Consider the following 20,371-nt stretch of genomic DNA (forward strand, 5'->3'; position numbering starts at 1 on the left):
ATCAATAAGCAGCCCTCAGGGAAATATTTTGCGCTCCAAATACCCACCCTGTTACTTCATTTATCATGGTTCTCTGAAGTGTGTTACCAGAAGATTTTTTAAAGTGATGTAACTCACAACTAATTCATTCATTCATTCATGGTCATTTAATGAATGACCATTCATTGAACAATTTCTGAACACCTACTTTGAGTCAGGAAGTGAAGTCCTCAGAGGATGAAAGGCTATGGAAATGATATTAAATTAACAATACAAGTGTTATTATTGATCTTTCAAGATACAGCTCAAATGACAACAGTTTGCTATTCCTTTCTCTGTATTTCCATACCTTGTACTAATGCTTTTTGTCCACCTCTTTTTAGCTATCTATTGAACTCTTTGAAAAGACAAACCTTGGCTTATTTGTTTTTGTGTTTCACAGAGCCTAACATCAGGTTTGTTGCAAATCAAACAGTTGGTCCATAAACGTTATTTGAAATGAAGGAATTAACATTCTACTGCATCATTTGGTATTTAGTTAAGATGATAGCTGTTGTGGAAACACTAGATTTCTTTCTTTAAAGTATTCACTGTAAAGCAGTTTTTATCTTGTTATCCTAGAACAAGAATTACCATAATGAGCTGATAAATTTTCTTTGATTACATGTATTCAGATTCTATTTTCTGGTGGTTTATCGCATAAACAGGCAGGTTCAAAATTGCAACAGAAATGAAAGTCATATAGTGTCTAAAAGCCTTTGAGCCTTGGAAGCTGGCACTGTCTTTAGCTGCCAGCTTCGCTCCCAGCTCAACCACTCGCCGCCGCATAACCCCATCTTCCCGTTCCTCTTTCCCACCCTTTCGCCCTCCGGAAAGAGCCAAACCCTCCCGGAGCGTCCCAGTCTTCCTCCGCCCCTTTCCGGACAGAACGGAAGGTAGAGAAGGGCGCCGAAGCGAAGCCTCCAAGAGCTCGGGCCCTTCCGGAAAGACCCGAACTGCGCTCGGAAGAGGAGGGGGCCTTTGAGTTCGGCGCTTCGCCCCCGCTGTGCCCTCTGTCGGCGGCCGAGTGCAGCTCTAACAGCGGCGGCGGCAGCGGAGGCGGCGTCGACGTCGACCAAGACTGGAGCGACGTTTAAAGAAGGAGCAGTATCGCCGGGGAGTTCGGCTTCTAGTCGGCGGTCTCCCACCCTTCGGCGCGGCCCGACGAGGAAAAGCGGCGGCGCCCGGAAGCAGGTGAGGACCCGACCCCAAACTGGGAGGGGGAGAAGAAGCGCGCCTGCTTCCTCGGTCCTTGGGCCGCGCCGGCGTTTGCATTCTCCTCACTTGAACCAGGAAGCGGCGGAACCGGAGGCTGCGCTCCTCCGGCCCTTTCTTTGTGTGGGCCCGGGAGTGAAGGAGGGGACGAACCCGGAGGGCCGCAGCGCGGTCCCCTTCGCCGCCGGAGGCCGAGGGGGCTGCTTGAGCCCTGGTTAGGCCGGGGGCGGGGGGAGCACGCCACAGATACCCTCTTGGCTTTTCCTCGCCCCTCTGCCTGCCTTTTGGTGCCGCTTTTTTCTCCTCCTAGCCCCCACTTTGGTTTAGAGCTTCTCTGCTGGGCCTATCCACCCTTTCCGTCCCCTTCCTGGGGCATAACAATGCCGCCTGCTTCGCCTCGGCTCCCCCAACACCCCACCCTGCTGTTCGCCAGCTTCTTTCCCCCGATTCCCTTATTCCCCCCTCCCCGCCCTGACGCTGCCATTTGCACCTCTGTCTGTATTTGGAAGAAGCCGTCTTTTCTCGGGGATAGGGGTTGAAAACCTCGGTTGCTGCCGGCTGGGTGCAAATGGGGAAGAGGGAGGTGGAGGAGGGGAGATGGGGTTCAGCTGCCGCAGGGAGCCGCGGATCGGATTGTTTCACTGCCTGGCCGCTGGCTTTCAGCTCATTTCCATCTTCACCAGCTCCTCAGTCACCTGCCCTCCGTCAAGGATTTGTCTCGCAGTGATGCGGAATGGCTTTTCCACAGCCAGGTCGCAAATCTTGGGATGGTTCTGCCCGACTTGTGCTGCCCTCGGGCCCACCCTAACTGGGAGGACAGGAATCCTAAACAAAACGAAACCGAGTCCCAGTGTCACCTGGACACGTACGCTTGACGTGTGCGTACGTTGGAAAACCCTCTTTGCAAAAGACAAAAACCGGGGGACCGTGGTCAGAAAGGCTATCTACTTAAAAGTGACGTCTGTCGAAATCCCCGTCTTTCGGAAGTCCTGATTGTTGTCTAAAGGTCACCCTTTCTGATGAATGCCTTTAAGACAACCTGGTATTCCTTGGTACTGTTAACAAGGAACACCTTCTAAGAGATGATGTTTTAAATTCGTGGTTTTTAGACTTCTTGCCTACTTTTTGTTCGTAAGCTATAATTTTTAAAAATTTAGAAGATATTGGAGACGTCCTACCTTCTACATGTGTATAATATTACTCATAATTTAAGCACTGTGACAGTGCTACTATTTTGGTAACTTTAAAGGGAACATTATTAATAGTAAAAATATTCTCTTTACCACACGTACTTATCAGCTAACTGTTCGTATGTAATACATATTTATACACATATGCATACACGTTTACATGGGCTTTTTTTTTCTAACTCTTGGTATCATTGTTAGTGGGGATATCTTCTGTGAAGTGCAAAAAAAGTGTTTCGGGGTGGTACACGGCAATGCTATTTACTAACAGTCTCCCTTCCTCTTTTCTAGAGTAATGTCTGCTCTGTTCCAATGAGTTAATGTTTTCATCTTCATTCATTTGGTGTGAAAAAAACTTTTTGTACCAATGAACATAATTCTTTACCAACAAAAACTGTGCCATTAAGCATTAAGAAATAATAAACTTTCATTTTCCTTTGTCTAATTTTTTTCACAGTAGCATCTGTTGACTTCACTTGGCATGCTGTTTAACATTATGCCTCTGATATAAAGGCAGAGAGAAAGGGGAAGGGACAAGGGGATGAAGAAAAAGGAGAGGGTAGAAAGATGTTTAATATAGCTTATCAAGATGAAGCACCTCAATTTAAGAACAGAAAAATAATGGGAAGTTGAAGCCATTTTTGGTGGTTTTAAACAGTGATTCAGTTATTGGCTGCAGGAGTAGCTTTTGAATGTTCTTAAAGATAAGATCAGTTAAAATTTAGGAAGAGTATATATTTCAGACTCAGTATTGCATGCACTAAACTTTTCGGACATTGAAATCATTCATTTGCAGATGGAATAACTTATATATGTGAATGATCAAATTTTTAAGAAATTTAAAAATCAACTTTTTATTAAGACGACCCAAAATTGGGGAATAAGAAAATTCTAATCTTTAAAATGTGCTTAGTGGTGACAGGTGTATCTGAATTTCAAAGAAAGTGACTGTGAAAATTACTCTTTGGGTCAGTCAGCAATGTAAGACTTCTTTGACCCTTCTCAGGAAGATGTCATAAGATTGGACACGTGGTCCAAAAACCAGCCTATGTGAACAATTCATATAAAAGCTGAAAAGTTATACCAAACTCCAGTTAAAACTTGAATAAGCTGATGATTTAATGGCTTAAATTCTCAATGATAAAGTACCTCTGCTTTTCCTCCCTAATCCTGTCCCTCTCTCATCCCTTCTTCCTCCCTTTCTTTTATAGGTATGGAGAGTAGAAAACTGATTTCTGCTACAGACACTCAATACTCTGGCAGTCTCCTGAACTCCTTGAATGAGCAACGTGGCCATGGACTCTTCTGCGATGTTACTGTTATTGTGGAAGACCGAAAATTCCGGGCCCACAGGAATATACTTTCAGCTTCTAGTACATATTTCCATCAGCTCTTCGCAGTTGCCGGGCAAGTTGTTGAACTGAGCTTTATAAGAGCAGAAATCTTTGCAGAAATTCTCAATTATATCTATAGTTCTAAAATTGTCCGTGTTAGATCAGATTTACTTGATGAGTTAATTAAATCAGGGCAGTTATTAGGAGTTAAATTTATAGCAGAGCTTGGTGTCCCATTGTCACAGGTTAAAAGCATCTCAGGTACAGCTCAGGATGGTAATGCAGAAACTTTACCACCTGATTCTAGTGGCAAGAGCCTTGAAATACAAAAGTCAAAAGATGAAGATAATGGGGCCACTATAATGCCTATTATAACAGAGTCTTTTTCGTTATCTGCTGAAGATTATGAAACTAAAAAGATCATTGTTACTGATTCAGATGATGATGACGACGATGTCATTTTCTGCTCTGAGATTCTGCCTGCAAAGGAGACTTTGCCGAGTAACAATACAGTGGCACAGGTCCAGCCTAACCCAGGCTCTGTTGCTATTTCAGATGTTGCACCTTGTGCTGGCAGTAACTCTCCCCCTTTAACAAATATCACACCAACTCAGAAACTTCCTACTTCTGTGAATCAGGCAACTCTGAGTCAAACACAAGGAAGTGAAAAATTGCTGGTATCTTCAGCCCCAACACATCTGACTCCCAACATTATTTTGTTAAATCAGACACCACTTACTACACCACCAAATGTCAGTTCTTCACTTCCAAATCATATGTCTCCGTCAATCAACTTACTTGTGCAGAATCAGCAGCCACCAAACAGTGCTGTTTTAAAAGGAAATGAGGCCAATGAGGAGGAGGAGGAGGAAATTATAGATGATGATGATGACACTATTAGCTCCAGTCCAGACTCGGCAGTCAGTAATACATCTTTGGTTCCACAGGCTGATGTCCCCCAAAATACCACTTTTGATGGATCATTGATACAGAAGATGCAGATTCCCACACTTCTGCAAGAACCACTTTCCAATTCTTTGAAAATTTCAGATATAATTACTAGAAACACTAATGATCCAGGCTTAGGATCAAAACATCTAATGGAGGGTCAGAAAATCATTACTTTAGATACAGCTACTGAAATCGAAGGCTTGTCGACTGGTTGCAAGGTTTATGCAAATATTGGTGAAGATACTTATGACATAGTAATCCCTGTCAAGGATGACCCTGATGAAGGGGAAGCCAGACTTGAGAACGAGGTACCCAAAACATCTGGCAGTGACACAGCAAACAAACGTATGAAAGTAAAGCATGATGACCACTATGAGTTAATAGTAGATGGAAGGGTCTATTACATCTGCATTGTATGCAAAAGGTCGTATGTCTGTCTGACAAGCTTGCGGAGACATTTTAACATTCATTCTTGGGAGAAGAAATATCCATGCCGGTACTGCGAGAAGGTGTTTCCTCTTGCAGAATATCGCACAAAGCATGAAATTCATCACACAGGGGAGAGAAGGTATCAGTGTTTGGCCTGTGGCAAATCTTTCATCAACTATCAGTTTATGTCATCACATATAAAGTCAGTTCATAGTCAAGATCCTTCTGGAGACTCAAAGCTTTATCGTTTACATCCATGCAGGTCTTTACAGATCAGACAATATGCATACCTTTCTGATAAGTCAAGCACTATGCCTGTAATGAAGGATGATGGTATTGGGTATAAGGTTGATGCTGGGAAAGAACCTCCAGTAGGGACTGCATCTACTCCTCAGAGCAAGCCAATGACCTGGGAAGATATTTTTATTCAGCAGGAAAATGATTCAATTTTTAAACAGAATGTAACAGATGGCAGTACTGAGTTTGAATTTATAATACCAGAATCTTATTGAACTCCTTTGAAATATCAGAAAGTTTTGGTTTGGATTAGGGGGCAGGGGTTTCAGAAGACCTGTAAAACAAATTAAAGTGAAAACAAGTTAATTTGATCTGACACATCTGAAGGTGGAAGTCTAATTGGATTATTTGTTGATAATTTTTAGAAGTAAATTTTTCTGTAAGTTTGGGTAGAGATTGAGAAGTTCCCCTACCCCCACCCCATGTATCTGTTTATGTAGTTAGCTTTCAGCTCATGTAAAAGAGGGAAAAATATAGCTTGGAGAGATAGTTTTCCGAATAGAATTTGAAGCAGTCTGAATGTTCTTTGAAAATAACTGGAGTTATTAGCATACCCTAGTACATCTTAAAACTTTCCCCTTCCATGTTAGCACTTTACTGATGGATTCTCAATTTTTTTAACATTGAGACTATAAATGTGTTGTATCTTGTATATGGCATAAAATATAAACAAGAACTTCTAAAGTTCTGAAAAATTTCAGAATACCTCCATTTGGTTGTGTGTTCTGCTAGTCCAGATGAATAGCAAACCCCCGTCCCTATGAAAATTGCCATGCCGATAAGTCATCTGAAGAATGAATTAGTTTTAGCTAATTAGAATTAAGGCTTACTTTATTGCAATAATCTGGAAAAGACAGGTGGCTGGACCACTATATACATTTCCAATGGGGAGAAGTACTGATGGAAAGACAAATCTCCATAATGCAGACAGGAGGAAATGAAAAGGTCTGTCGCATTTATTTTGTATTCTGTGCTCTTACATGCTAGAGACAGAAAATGGAGTGGAGATTTCCATTTTGTTCATTATGGTTAAAAATAATTCCAAAATTTTTCCAATTTTGAATCTGAAAACCACCAAATGACTCTTTAATTATGTATAAATCTCTATAAATGAAAGATTACACAAAGGAGACATCTACATGCTTTGGGCAGGAGGCTACTGGCATTTATTTTCAAATGTTCATGTTACATAGAATCACCAATAGGAAAATTTCATTTGAGATATTCAAATCAGCAATCTAGTATTTTCCTTTCGGCGAGACCTTATAGGTTTTCACCCCTTCTTAAAATAAGTCCCGCAAATTGCTGCTATATTATAGCAATTGGAAACTACATATGAAATGTTCGATAGGCTTGTCAAGTTACATTTAGTATGAGAACAGTAAACACCACCTTTTTTTTTCTTTTTAAAATGACACATATCTAAAGACTTAGAAAATAAGATCAAAATTTATAATTGAAGTACTAGTACTAAACACGAGCAGGTTGGAACAAATATATAGCCTAGCATTTATTACAGACTTGTTGAATTTCTGTAAATGATTTTTTTGCAAAGGAAAAAGGTTAATAGAATCTGAAAGAAATATTGTCGTGCATAGTTATTAGTCATTTGTAACCTTAAGTATTTCCTAATTCAGCATAGGTATTTTCTTTTTCCTTACCATGTATTTTTAAAAATAGACTATTTCTTGACTTTGAACTTAAAGCTTTAATCATATTTTCTCATGCATATATCATTCTTCTCATGGTAAGCTGGATTTGAAGATAATGTTTTCAGTGCTGCTTAAGTTGGTAACTGGGGGTTTCAGGCATCATCGATATTTGCAACAAATTAAGAAGAACGAAAAATAATAAACCTTTGCTTACCAAGGGATAGAGTGATGTGCATCTGTTTTCTGTTCTGTGAGTCTAAGACCTTCAAACCATTTTGTAAACTAACCCTTGGAAAATTTGAAATTAGCTTATAACTTAAGACCATGATCTCTAGAATCACAGTAGCTGTTTCCTCTCTGTGTAGATACTGATAACATTATGCCTTGACTATAGAGTGCACTCTGAAATGTTTCTGTAGAAATTTGTTTCATTAATGCTATTTCACTTCTACAAGTGTGAACGATACCGATGCCAGCAGAGCTTCCAGACCTTTCAGACTTAACTGCTAGATAAATCAGTTTGTCATAATAAAACCTGGTAGTTTCTACTAGCCTGTTATGACAAACCAGGAGTTAATTCTATCATGGAAAAATTGTCCATTATGAATAATGTGGATATAATAATTTCCTGCTGCTGGGCTCTATGTAAGTTCTGAATATTTAAACTGTCTGCCTAGTAAAGGTATCTTCTGGAGTTTTTTGGGAAGAGGAAAACTGGAAAGATTGAATTTTATTTTTTTGCCAGAGAACTCTTATTTGCATGTGTCTCAGGGTCTTAGGTTTTCCCCGGTGAAGTTTCCATCTCCAAAGTCGAGTTCATGTAGAAGGCTCCTTTGGGACTAAAACCTTTCCTTCCCAGTATTTATTGGGTTGGAAATCTACAGCAAGACTTGGTTTAAAATTTTCATGGAGTTCTATTTTATACTTAGTTTTCTGGCTGTTGAATTTACTTTTTTTCTTTCAGGTTGGCTTCAAATTTCCTCCAATGTTAAATTACCTGTAAAAATGTTGGATAGGGACTGTTTGGAATAGTATTTTCTTAAAAAGAAATACCAGGACATTTCTGAAAATCTGCAAATTAAGCAAATATTTTTAAATGCCATAGCAATCTTGCAGGTTTAACTTTAAAATATGTTTTAGGCTCTCTCTCTGCCTAAAGGAGCCCACATCAAATCTCGGTGCATATTTCCGTCCTTCTCCTCTATTTCTCAGCAAGCTCTGTTCTTTCCCCCTATTTCTCAATCAATTCTTTTTACTGGCCTAACTAAAAAAAAATTTTTTAAATATGTTTTAAGTGATTATTATGATTTTGGTGGTAAAGATCCCCCACATAAAGGCACTATTGAACTGATGCCTCAGTTTTTTCCATTGAACCAAAACATGAATAGTAAAAATTGACCAAGTTATTTCTTATTGTCAAAGCATGCATATTCAGATGCTAATCTGACAACACTGGCTTCCTCTGCTCTGTCAGTCATGTGAAACCTTGTTCATTTCCCTCAATACTGTAATGTTCATACTTGTACAGCCTTCCCTATCATGACTTTAAGTTCTACTTTTCATTAATCGTTACCTGATAGTTTTTAGCGCTTCTTATGGCAGAAATAAAATGTTTCAATTCTCATTTTTGAGTGTATTTTTTACAAGATTATCTTTTTGTAAATTATATAGGCTTTTATATTTTATTGCTTTTCAATTTCTGTAGCAAGAGATTGGAGCTGTACTTCTAATGACAGCATGGCAAAATTTCCCATTAGGTTTTATGTGTTGGTTGATGACATAACATTTTACCTTGAACCATGTGGTCAGAAGTGACTCAGCTGCTGTCAACTGCTGTAGAGTTTGCTATACTTTTGTTTGGGCCAGGAGAACACATGTAAGAGGATGAGGAGGATAGTTTTATTAATTTGAAACATCACAAAAGCAGTCTGGGTTTTAAACATGGCAGTGATACAGATTTTAAGCAACATCCAGTTTATACAAGTTCTGGATTAATATTGTTCCATGCCCAGTTCAATATTTTAAAGCAGAATTAGGAACAAAGCAGTAAATATTACAAAAATGCAGTCAAGGTACATGTTGGAAATACAAATTCCTTTGTTACAGCAAATGTTTTGCAAAAGAGTAAAGCAGCAAATATTTTTCTAAGATAGCATGCACTTTATATAGTTCAATGTAATAAAAAGCTGCTTAAATTAAGTGTTACAAAATCTATACTGTTTCAAGTTATTTTGTAAAGTAAGAAAAATACATAGAAATGAGTCATAGAATCTTAACACTTTAAGAAATATGATAAATGTTGGATAATGATGTCATGGTGCCTTCTTAAATACTTGTACACATTCACTAAAGCAAAAGGTAAGGTGTAAATGGCAAAAAATTTCATTTAGTATTACAAGTTGATATTTGTATAGTAAGTCAATTGTTTATTAGTCAGTATTTGAAATCCAATAGAATTTTAATATGCCTAGAACTGTAGAAAATACTGGTAATTTTGTTTAATGCAAAAGGATTATAGTATTTCAAATTAGAAATCTGGATGAGACAACATTCGTGATGCTGAGAGTTGAACTGAATGTTTTGCAAACATTTACAGTGAACAATGAGTGCATTTTGTCGTGCCTTGATGACTTTTGATGGCTGGGTGTCTACAAGGTAGATGGGAGCACCAGCATTTGTCTGCTACCTCTATTCCATCAAGTTGGGAGGTAGCAAAATTGGCTGGAAAATTTTCCAGTGTGTGTTTTGTATTCGCAGAACTGTTTAATTAGGTACCCTGCTGTAGCCCCTGTATTTTTACATTATGCAAGTGTAGGATTATCAGTCTTCCTTTTTAATCAGTCACTTCGAAGGTTAACATAAAATTGCAGGAGAAGTGTTTGTTCTGAAGTGAAGGGCATGGGTGCCAAAGTGTTTTAAATTCATCAGTTTGATGGTTTAAAGCTATGTATAATTAAAAGAACAATACAAATACTTATCTCAGTGTGCCAGATGGATATTAAATCTACAGTAACACTTAAGAATTTATCAAGTTGGCGACATTTGAGGTTTTGCAGACTTGAAGCGGCATTGTAACACTTTCGTAATCTTGAACACTGTCATGACTGGTTTCAACGGAAAAAAAGGGACCAATACGAGCGGTGGCATTAAAATACAGATGATTCTTTTGGGGTGGGGTGCAGGATACGTGCGGTTTGCTGGGGTTGAAGCACAATATTTGAAGATTAAATAGAGATTAGTAACAATTCATGTCATGAACCGAGATCCTGATCTAGCATTTTTAAACTCTGAATCTTAACTGTAAGCATTACATCTCCAGTAGCAAGTGTACTTCATAATAATACAACATGTAGTAGAACCTTTGTCTCCTAAGTTATCAGTTGTACTTCTGAGATCTACTTAAAACATCTCATATGTTGCCCTGTGTTTCTCAGTGCTTCCTGAACAATTAATCCTGTTCCCAATACTCAAGATGAGGGAATATTGCACTTTTCCCTTTAGGAGGTACCAATAACAAAAGCTGAGCTAAATGATCACAACAGCCATTTTTACAATACTAACAGAAAATAAGGGTGTAAGAGATACGGGCAGCTTTTTTCAACATCCAGACAGACACAAACGGCATCTTAGCCAGGACTCTGTGCTGGAACTGCTGTGTAGCCCTGTCAGCTGGAAAGTTTTCCTCAGGGACTGACTTTAGTGGTAGGGAAAGATAAGGCCTATTAAGCCAGGTGCTTCAGTCGAGGGGCTAGGGTGGCCATCTGCCAGGGGCCTGAGGACAACACTCCCTTTTACAAAAAGCTAACAGATGGCAACCAGGCTTCTGCTGAATACCGGTGGGTAATGCAGGTCCAAACAGTTTCTTGCTGGGCTGACTCCCCAGCCTTGCTTAGACCGTGTGAGTGGCCCTTCTCAAAAACCCTGGGCTCTGCCTAGCCATCTCTTGCTCTGTACTGAAAGCTAATAAGCTTCATCCCTATCTTTCCCTAGCCTGACAGGCCGTCGTAAAACTTTATGCATAAGAATCACGCTTTAAATTTCATACCCTATACACTTCCACTAAAGCGGAAATACAAAAGCCAAGATAATCTCAATAACCAGCAGACATTCCTTTTTAGGGACTGTAAGGTGGTGGCTTTTCAAAAGGCGGATAGTAAGGTGGAGAGTAACGGGGTGGCGCACTCGAGGACCACATGTAGCTGGGTGAAGGAGAGGCAGACTGGGGCTCATCAGAAAGTCCAGAGGGAGGAGAAGATGGAAAGACACTGGAATGCTGTGTAATAAAAATAAAACATCAATTTAGGCGATGAGTTTGCAATTCTCCTGACAGTCATCAACGAATTAAAAATGACAATGAACTAAGTTTGTTTCTGGGTGGAACAACAAAGAGCTCCTAAGCCTCACAAAGTGAATGAGAGGCATGAAATAGGTGGCCCCATATTCTCTCAGTCACACAGGCTGGAGACCTCATGCAGAAGTATCTTGGAATCTTCCTCTGCCCTTGAACTCCACAGCCCATCTGTTGCCCAGTCCTCTTGCTTCCATTTCTGCAGTGTCTTTTTTTTTTTTTTTAATTTTTAAAATTTATTTTTTAAAAATATTACATTCAAAAAATTAGAGGTCCCATTCAACCCCACCGCCCCCACCCCCCCCACTCCCCCCACAGCAACACTCTCTCCCATCATCATGACACATCCATTGCACCTGGTAAGTACATCTCTGAGCATCGCTGTACCCCATAGTCAATGGTCCACCTCATAGCCCACACTCTCCCACGTTCCATCCAGTAGGCTCTGGGGGGATCTACAATGTCCCCTAATTGACCGTGAAGCACTACCCAGGACAATTCCACGGCGTTTTCTGCAGTGTCTCTTGAATCCATCCCTCCCTCTTCCACATATTTCACTCAAGCCTTCAATAACTCTCCCACAAGCTATGGCAACAGCATCCCAACTAGTCTTCAGAAAAGGTAGTTTGGGCCTTGAGAACATTTTAATGGGGAATTCATTATTACAAGAATATATCACAGGACGGTAGTACAATGGTCAGGAGCCTATCTCACAACTTAAAAACAACAACTAAGGTCAGAGAGGTTAAGTGCAGTCTTCTGAAGACTATTAAGTTCAACATTTTCTCTTCCTAATTGCCGCCCCATCAGCCCCAAGTGCTGGGTAGATGGAGAGCAAAGAGGAACAGACGTATGGAGGTGGAAATACCAATGGTAAGAAGGAGCTATCTGTCAGGTTGCAGAGAGACACTGATGATTCCATTTTACTTTGCATTTCTAACTTTGGCAGTCTTTAGGAAGGGAAGGAATGTGGATTAAAAATACTCAGTGAAATGACACGTGAGGAATCATTTGCTGCTTCTCTTTCCCTGGCTCATGTATACCCTTGAACCTAATGGTTTTCGTGCTCAAGGCGAGGTGGCTGGTTTTGTTCCTTGCTGTATCCCTAGTGTTTAAGAACTGTGTTTGGCAATTAGTAGGTGCTAGGATCACAACCTGTGGGTACTGCTGCCTTGCTCCAGTGGTGGGGCAGGGCTCAGGTGAGGCCTGATGGCTGAAGGGGACTCAGGAAGAGCAGACATAACTAGCAAACAAGGCTGGAGAGCTGCAATTACTCTGTTTTGGCTTAGCTCTAGGAGGAGCTGGTTAAAAAAAAACAAACCCATTTACACCAAAATTTCTCAAGAGTTCAAGTGCTATTTGGGGAAGTCACAGGCTTTGTTCTGTTGGCCCAAGAGTCTGAGTAGACTGTGTCATTTTGCCAATTCTGGAACAATCGCAAGTCAGGCTAGACATGAAGTTTCTGGAGTGTGAGACCAGTTGGTTGATTCTCCTCATCCCAGTCCTGACCTCTACATCCCTGAGAAAGGAATTTCCAGGTTTCTAGGTCTTGTTTGACGAACTGAAATATCTGTCCCCTACCACATTAGGACAGAGCAGAGGCTGTAGCTGCCCTCTTCCCCCTCCTTCCCCACCCCATTAATTATTTCACCCTGAGTGAAGGAATAGCAGGGTCAGAGAACCTGAAGAGCCCTTAAAAGGCCAAACAACTTGAGGCAGTGGACTCAAGACAAAACAGATTCCATCCCAAAACAAATTCAATAGGTCTTCTCCCTCCAAGAAGAAATACCATTTCTTAAAACACTGGTATAGTGATTTTCTAGTTTCCACTCCACACTCATGAACTCTGATTCTCCCCTCCCTCCCTCCTCTTCTGTTACTTTCCTCAACTAGGAACATTCTTCTTTAATCAGAGGAGAGAGAGAGAAAGAGAGAGAAATTTTTTTAAACCCAGGGGCTTCGTGTCTCTGGGCCTGGGCATGTGGTACTCTGCCCTTCTAAATCCCACAATAGGGATGCTAAAAATCAGGAGGTCAGTTTTAGGCGTTCACAATCACAGAAAGGAGAGGCATGTCTCCTACATTAGGCCTAATGGTAGTTCTGTCCTTGGAGGCATTAAAAGGCTTCTAGGGGCAGCAGCTGCCATGGGTGGCAGTTGGACACTTGGATAATAAAAGGGGGTGGCATAGTGGCCCTCGGGTTTTCACTTTGCACTTTCATGTTTAGAAAGTATTGTGGGAGAAAAGGGGTGGGATGATTCTCACTCACCCCTGGGGATGCTAGTCATTTTAAGGATAAAACTCAAGGGCTCTTGGCAGAGCCAGTGTGGCAGTCCACACACCCTTGGGTTTGGGAAGGATATAGCTAAATAAATGCTCACAGTATAATGTAGTTTCCTAGTAACAGGCAGGAACTTTGGGAGAGCTTTGGCTTTGTTACAGCTGGGAGCTGGCCCTGGTGCATTTTGGTTCCTGCCTGAGAGTCTGACTTTATTAATGGGATGGGCAGCTCAGGAGATGGGAGCTTTGAATCCTCCTTGCATACCACAAAGCATTAAAAAAAAAAAGCAAGAAAAGCATCCAAATAGTCTACTGCTGGGCCAAATAGTCTACCGCTGGAGGGCCCGACAGAATGATGATACTAAAAGAGAGGCATCACTCAGACACCCACCTTAGCCTGCCTCCTCTCTGCCTGATGGCTGACCCACTCTTCTCAGGACCAATGCACATTTCTGACAGGCATGGCTTCTCTCTGCCTGAGCACAGTGGGGCAATGACTCCGAAAATAGCCCTGGAACTGGCTGGGTGATAACTGTTACCAACCAGAGATGCTGTGTCCTATGGGTAAAAATCCAGGATCTCTTTGCATTCTCCCTCTGTTCTGCCTCAGAAAGCAAAGACTGGGGGGATGGAGAGGAGAGTGAATGAAAGGAAAAGGAAAGAAGTCAGGGGAGGGGGACAGAAACAAGAAAGGAGAGAAGAAGGGGGAAATGTGGAAGGAGAATGGAAAGAAAAGAAAACGTTGAGAGTCAGTAGCAATAGCCCTTCTAAGGCTCCTGGCAACCTGTGCCACAAACTGCCTCCCCAGTGATTAAAACAATTCTTTTATTAAATGGGCCCAATTTATAATGGGGCACATTTAGTGACTAAGATGAAACCTAGTGCACCCTCATGTGATTTAATAAAAAGGATAAACAGAGGCGCTTGAATTTTGCATAAGCTGAGACTTTTGCTTTAAGCTTAAACTTGGCAGATTACCAAATGGACAGAAAAGGGACCAATCCATTGTTGGAGTAGACTGGCCTACTATGCTAGACTTGGAGTTAGGGCTGGCATCTTTAAAAACTTTGTATAAACCTATGCTGGGTTTAATTTCCCAGCAGAAGTGGAAACTGATGCTTCATATCCTACAGACTTTGAAATACTTGGTTGAAGCTGAAGGGGTCGATGAGAAATGAGTGCAAAAGACAAGAGAAGTAAGGTGAGTGTTGGGAAGATAAGCAAGGAGGCACAGGTAGTCTCAGTTTATATCCTTCCTGCTTTGGAGCATGGAGAATTCATTAGAAGCAAGGACACCTTGAAGTCCAATGTTTGACAGTCCTGTTTCTACAAGCTCAGCACTCAGATCTACTTCAGGGACAATTGGCCACAATAAATGTCCCAAGTTTCCTAACTGGACATCTACTCAACAGGGACATGGCATTTGAGGAGGTAAAACTCTGTGAGTCTCTTTCCTTTTCTTTCTATCAGCCTCAGCCTAAAAAGGAAACCCAAAGTCACATAAATAGGGAAGTCATTCAGAAGAAAGTCTAGAAAGGTCAATTTTCTGACTATAACTTGGGCCATTTTACAACCTGAGAAGATGATGAGGGAATTCTGGCTTCTTTGGGGGCAGTGGGTAGGGGGCAGGTGTGTGTTTCTGGTGGTTTTATTGTCAGAGCTGGTGTGTGTTTTGTGGATTGATTTTTATTTATCTAAAGAACATAAGTAGATGTTCGCCTGGCCTCTTGGCTTTCTGGGTAAAGGCTGGTATTTCCTTCTATGGAAGGAATGGAACTTGGTGAACAAAAGAAAGTTTATCCAACTACAAAAATGAAGAACCATTTAAGTTCTAGAAGGAAATGAATCACTTAAAAAGCATATCCCCCAGAACCAACAATACAACTATAAACACTCGAGCCTAGGAAAAGAACCGGGAGAGGTATAAAAAGTATCCAAGCAGCCCTTGGATTAGAGAAGGCACAAAGGAAGGGAATCCCATTTCAGTAGAGAGCAATTCAGTAATTTAATAATTAAGAAGGAGTAAAGAGACCTTTTATGAGGTCATGATTAAGCCCATAATTTAAGCCAGTAGAAAACAGATTTTAAAATATCCTAAAACTAACTGGAAAAAAAAGATCTGTGCTGTACTCAGATTTATAGCTTCTACAAAGAATCTCTCAAGCCAATCCTTTGAGGCAGTATAAGAACATGGGTTCTGGGGTCAGCCAGACCTAGATACAAATTCTTGCTTCCCCACTCACCACCTTGGTGACCGTGGGGAAATCACTTACTCTCTTCATGTCATGTCTCAGTCATCTCATCTTTGAAACAGCAGTGACAGTAATACTTTCTTCATAAGACTTAGGTGAGATGATATATGTAAAGCACTTAGTACAGTGCTTGGTACATAGTAAGTGCTCAATGAATGGTAGCTGCTATTAAAAAGTAGTAGACCTGTCCAAAATGGCAGGCTCCAGCCACACACAGGTGTTACATTTTTACTGGGCGATGCGGCAACAGAGCAAGCATTTCAGTGCTTACAGTTAAAGAATTTATGTTGTCAGAAGGATAAGAGATGCCTTCAGAGAAAGTAAAAGTGTAAACGATCCTGTAGAAGTTCAAGCCCTAGTGAACAAAGCAAAAGAGACCTTGGAATAATTTGTCGGCAGGTTCACGTTAGCCAACTGTACTCTACTGACAGGCTCATCTTTGAAAATCAAGAGAAGCCCAGGACCTATGGTGCCCGGGGACCAATTACCACCAGCACCCATGGACCACCTTCAGCATCCATTCTGCTCCTATGAGGGGGACTCCCAATATACACAAATGTCCTCTTATACCAGCTTAAAATAGTGTCTACCTCCGGCTGCCCTGTAGGAGCTGATAAACTGAGTGACATTTCCTTTTTTTTCCCCCCGGCCTTCATGAGAAACAATGACCATCTCTCCCTGTTTCAAGTGTTAGAATGTAAAGCTGGAGTTCACTCAAAAAATTCTGTGTTCACATTATGCATGATTGTTTTGTAAGCTCACAACTTCTCTAAGAAAAAAATTCTATATAAAAAAATAGAAATAATAAAACTAATGCTGTGTTATTGTGTCTCCTCTCCACCCTGATTTTGTGGCCCATTGCCACTTGTATAGAGCATACTCAGACTGGGTTTCTTGGTCCTGGACCAAAAGTGTCTCCCTAAAAAAAAAATTGTAGTAGAAGCTTCCATGAATCCCTGATATCCTTACTATATGCTCCCGGTGTAGGTTTGGGCTAGGTGGCTAGATCTGGATCTCTTCACAGGGTTAGTTACCCTGTTTCTACTTTTCCATTGCACTCTGGGTAATAGTCTGTTTACTGTCCCCCCCACCTCCGTCCTCTTCCTTCCTCAAATCCCCAGGCTGATCTCTTAATGCAGGGACTATGTCTCATTCAATCTCTATATCCATAGCTCCCATTACAGTGCACAGCACATGGGAACACAGATCAAACTGAAAGCAGTAGCCTTAGTCACAGTTGGCATTGCCTATCTTGTTTTCATCCCTGAGGTAGGGTTTGAATGAGGAATGATGGACAGAGAGACAGCTCCATAAGAGGGGCTTCCTATCTTAGAGTTTGCAGCAACCATCACTGGGGGGATTTTTGTTACTATTTCAAGAGTTCATTATAAAGTGAAAAATCCTAGAATTGACAGAATTTACTTCAGTGTAAGAGTGGAGGAGGCTTCATGGCTGGACCCATGTATGGCCCCTCTATCCCAGGATGACTTTTTTATTATAAGGGCCCCAAGAGAATGGTGACCCTCCTTGTGCTAGCTTCAACATCTCTGCATTCTCTTAAAGGACTTCTAATTGCCTCTCTTGCTCCTGAAATTATCTGTGCCCTTTGTGAACATAGTTGTGTTTTCTGTTCTATATCACCTATGTGGGTAACAAGTTCCCTGAGTTCTGTACCTGTGTATACAGTAAGCTTTAAGCCAATTCAAACATTATTGTTTCCAAGCTTTAATTAACACCTCCTTGTTCTACTATTGGGTTTTATTAACAGTGAACAAGTCCATGTTCCCACTATATGTATTATCATTTCAATACAGAGTCCTAGAACTCCCCAAACAATATCTAAATCTTTATTCAAAGTAGCATTTCCCAGTTTCAGCTATTTGTTCATCTGAACCTGAAATTAAGTTGCCCAAGGGCCTTATATCCCTTAACTGGCTGGTCAGTTGAAAATACCCCCAAAGAATCATGCATTTATGTCCCCTTACTGCATTCCAGTGCTCTTAGTCGTTTGAAGCAAACTTCATTATGAGCTTCCCTTCCTTCAAAGGTATTTTCTTTCGTGCCTAAATTTTGAATTAACTAGATATTAGTATAATCCCACTCTTCTGTGGTCAAGGGTTTACAATCATTCCAAATGCCTAAATGATACTTATTGTTTATTTTCTTAAAGTGCCCCATTCAGTGTTCTGTACAGGATCCATTTTAATCAAATACCCTCGTTTTTGGTTCTACTTTTCTACACTTGGTCTCAGCTCAAAAAGAAAAGGGGAAAATGTAAATTTGATAACATTGTTTCTGACTTATGGGCAAAAAAGGAGGAATGTTATAAGAAAATTTTCTCTCTTGTTCAGAAGTCTGGGAAAAATGAAAGAAGGGAACTTTCACTTCATGACACATTTAATTCAAATTCTTGTATGGCTCAAAATGCTAAGAAACAGGGCTAGGGTGCTCCCTGTGGCAGAGGAATGGCAAACCACTGTTGGACAGGGTACCATGGTGGCATAATGAGCCACCACTTCCCAGCCAAGTCATCTTCTCCTTGATGTAGGTCGAGGCAATATGGGACACCTTGATCTTACCTCTTTCTCTTTCTTTTTCTTCCATTTCTCTGTTTCTTCTCCTCTTGTACCTTTCCCGCCTTCCCAGTCTCTCCCATCATGCCCTGCCTATGTAGACCTTAAGCTAGCTATTGGTATCCACAGGCTGCTAAAGGTCATGAAGGATAGAAAACCCAGTTACCTCAAACATACTATATCAAGACAATGGAAAGGTTCCCTAATTGAATTAAGGGAGAAAACAGGAGAGCATGAGTGAGAGTAAGGGAAATGGAGAGTTCTTTTTCTCTCAAAACATACCTGAAAATCATAAGCCGAATACGGTGGCAGGTGAGGAGGGCTGTGGTAGTAGGTATTGTAGGATGCCACTTGGGGACGAGCATAGTAAGAAACAGTTGGATGGGCATTTTCAACAGAACAGTTCAGTGCTGGGAGAGTTGGGTTCTGTAGAAAAACACAAATGAGAACATAAATGTCCATCACTAGGAGAGGATGGTTCAATAAATTATGATACTTCCATACTATGGAATACCATGCAGCTATTATAAACAATGAGGTGGTCCTATATTAACAAAGAAAAGTTGTCCAAAATATGTTGCCAACTTTTTAAAAAATCCACAGTGATATTAATATTGCATGATTCCAATTTATATTTTTAAAAGAGACCCAAACAATTATATATGTATGTATGTTTGTAAATGGAAAGAAATTAAGTGGAAAGATTCACAGCAAACTGTTAACTGTGATTATCCCTGGGGAGGTGAGTAGTATTAGGTGGTAAATGGGTCTCTTCATTTTCTACCCTAAATACTGCAAAGTTTTTACAGCTAACATGTATTATTTGTGTCATTTCCCCCAACCTTTTTAATTTTGAAAAATTCAAACCTCTGAAAAAGTTGAAAGAAGTGTTTACGTGACTTAAATAAAAAACAACAAAAATTTAAAAGTAAAGAAAAAGACCCAATATATGTAATATCACATAGAGGCTGAATAGGCTATTGCTCTTGCTGTGAGAAAAATATGTTGGATCACAAAGGGTTTATAAGAAGTTGTCCAGGATGGTCAGGGCCAAAGCAGTGCTAAAGGAAGTCACAACTGCTCATTAGTTCCCAAGCAATACTGTGGTTTGTACATTATGAGTGCCATGTGGGTTAAGGAGTGAAGTAAATATTTTTTTCCCATCTTCTCTGTCATTGGCACCTCTTCCAGTCATGTGGATAATCGAGGGCTGTCTATAAAATGTTGTGTCTTCTCTCTGGTACATGTCTACTCCATATTAATGGAGAGCAGAAGCTTCCTCTGAAGTGATGAAAGTGTGTGGGCAGACTTTGGCAGCGGCACAGGCAACCATGTTAGTGTGTTGGCAGGGGAAACACCCTTACAGCAAGTTTGAACACAGTTCTGTCACTGTCTTCCTTGGAGTGGGTTACTGTTTACATCTCTAGGAGGTTTGAAGAGCTACAAACCTCAGTAATTACAATGCAGCTCACAGACAACTAAAGCAATATTTGTCAGCCTTGCTCATGTGTGGGACAGGGCTGAGATCTTGACCATTCTGAGGGCTGCCTTCCTTACAGTGGAAGAGCACTCAGAAATGCCCTTACCTTTTTAGAATTCCACGAGAATTCTAAAAAAGAAATTTCCTCCCTGGGGAGGTTCCAGAAATCAAGTTTCCTTGGCCTCCTATCAGTTAAAAACACACCCTCCAGCTCTTGCAAAATGAAACCAGTTCTTCTGTGCAAATAAACTAAGCCTAACTATTGAGAAACAATCACGCAATGTAGACTATATCTACAAGAGGTTTTATGTGTGCAGTGGGGCCAGAGGTCCAGGAAATGTTTGAAAGGAAGGTGC

General features: G+C 40.8%; 2 protein-coding genes across 3 annotated transcripts in view; one reads left to right on the forward strand and one right to left on the reverse strand.

Annotated features, from left to right (window-relative positions):
- The first annotated feature begins 892 nt into the window (after positions 1-892).
- On the forward strand, positions 893-8,707 carry ZBTB33 (zinc finger and BTB domain containing 33). Its single transcript, XM_004461011.5, has 2 exons — positions 893-1,212; positions 3,632-8,707. The coding sequence occupies exon 2, from the start codon at positions 3,634-3,636 to the stop codon at positions 5,644-5,646; it is 2,013 nt and encodes a 670-aa protein (XP_004461068.1). The 5' UTR covers positions 893-1,212; positions 3,632-3,633; the 3' UTR covers positions 5,647-8,707.
- A 253-nt stretch (positions 8,708-8,960) lies between these two features.
- The window catches only part of TMEM255A (transmembrane protein 255A), a 49,953-nt gene continuing 38,542 nt past the window's right edge, over positions 8,961-20,371 (reverse strand). For both annotated transcript variants that reach the window (XM_004461006.5, XM_004461007.5), the window contains 2 exons: positions 18,818-18,961; positions 8,961-11,356 (listed from right to left, as the gene is read on the reverse strand). In XM_004461006.5, the coding sequence (XP_004461063.1) occupies positions 11,198-11,356; positions 18,818-18,961 (303 nt within the window). In that variant the 3' untranslated portion in view covers positions 8,961-11,197. The remainder of the gene's footprint in view (positions 11,357-18,817; positions 18,962-20,371) is intronic.

The sequence above is a fragment of the Dasypus novemcinctus genome, chromosome X, assembly GCF_030445035.2.
Source record: "Dasypus novemcinctus isolate mDasNov1 chromosome X, mDasNov1.1.hap2, whole genome shotgun sequence".
NCBI classification, from domain to species: Eukaryota; Metazoa; Chordata; class Mammalia; order Cingulata; family Dasypodidae; genus Dasypus; species Dasypus novemcinctus.

Bases quoted from the DNA above. Each gene is read 5' to 3' on its own strand.
- ZBTB33 (XM_004461011.5), top strand. From the start codon at position 3,634: ATGGAGAGTAGAAAACTGATTTCTGCTACAGACACTCAATACTCTGGC.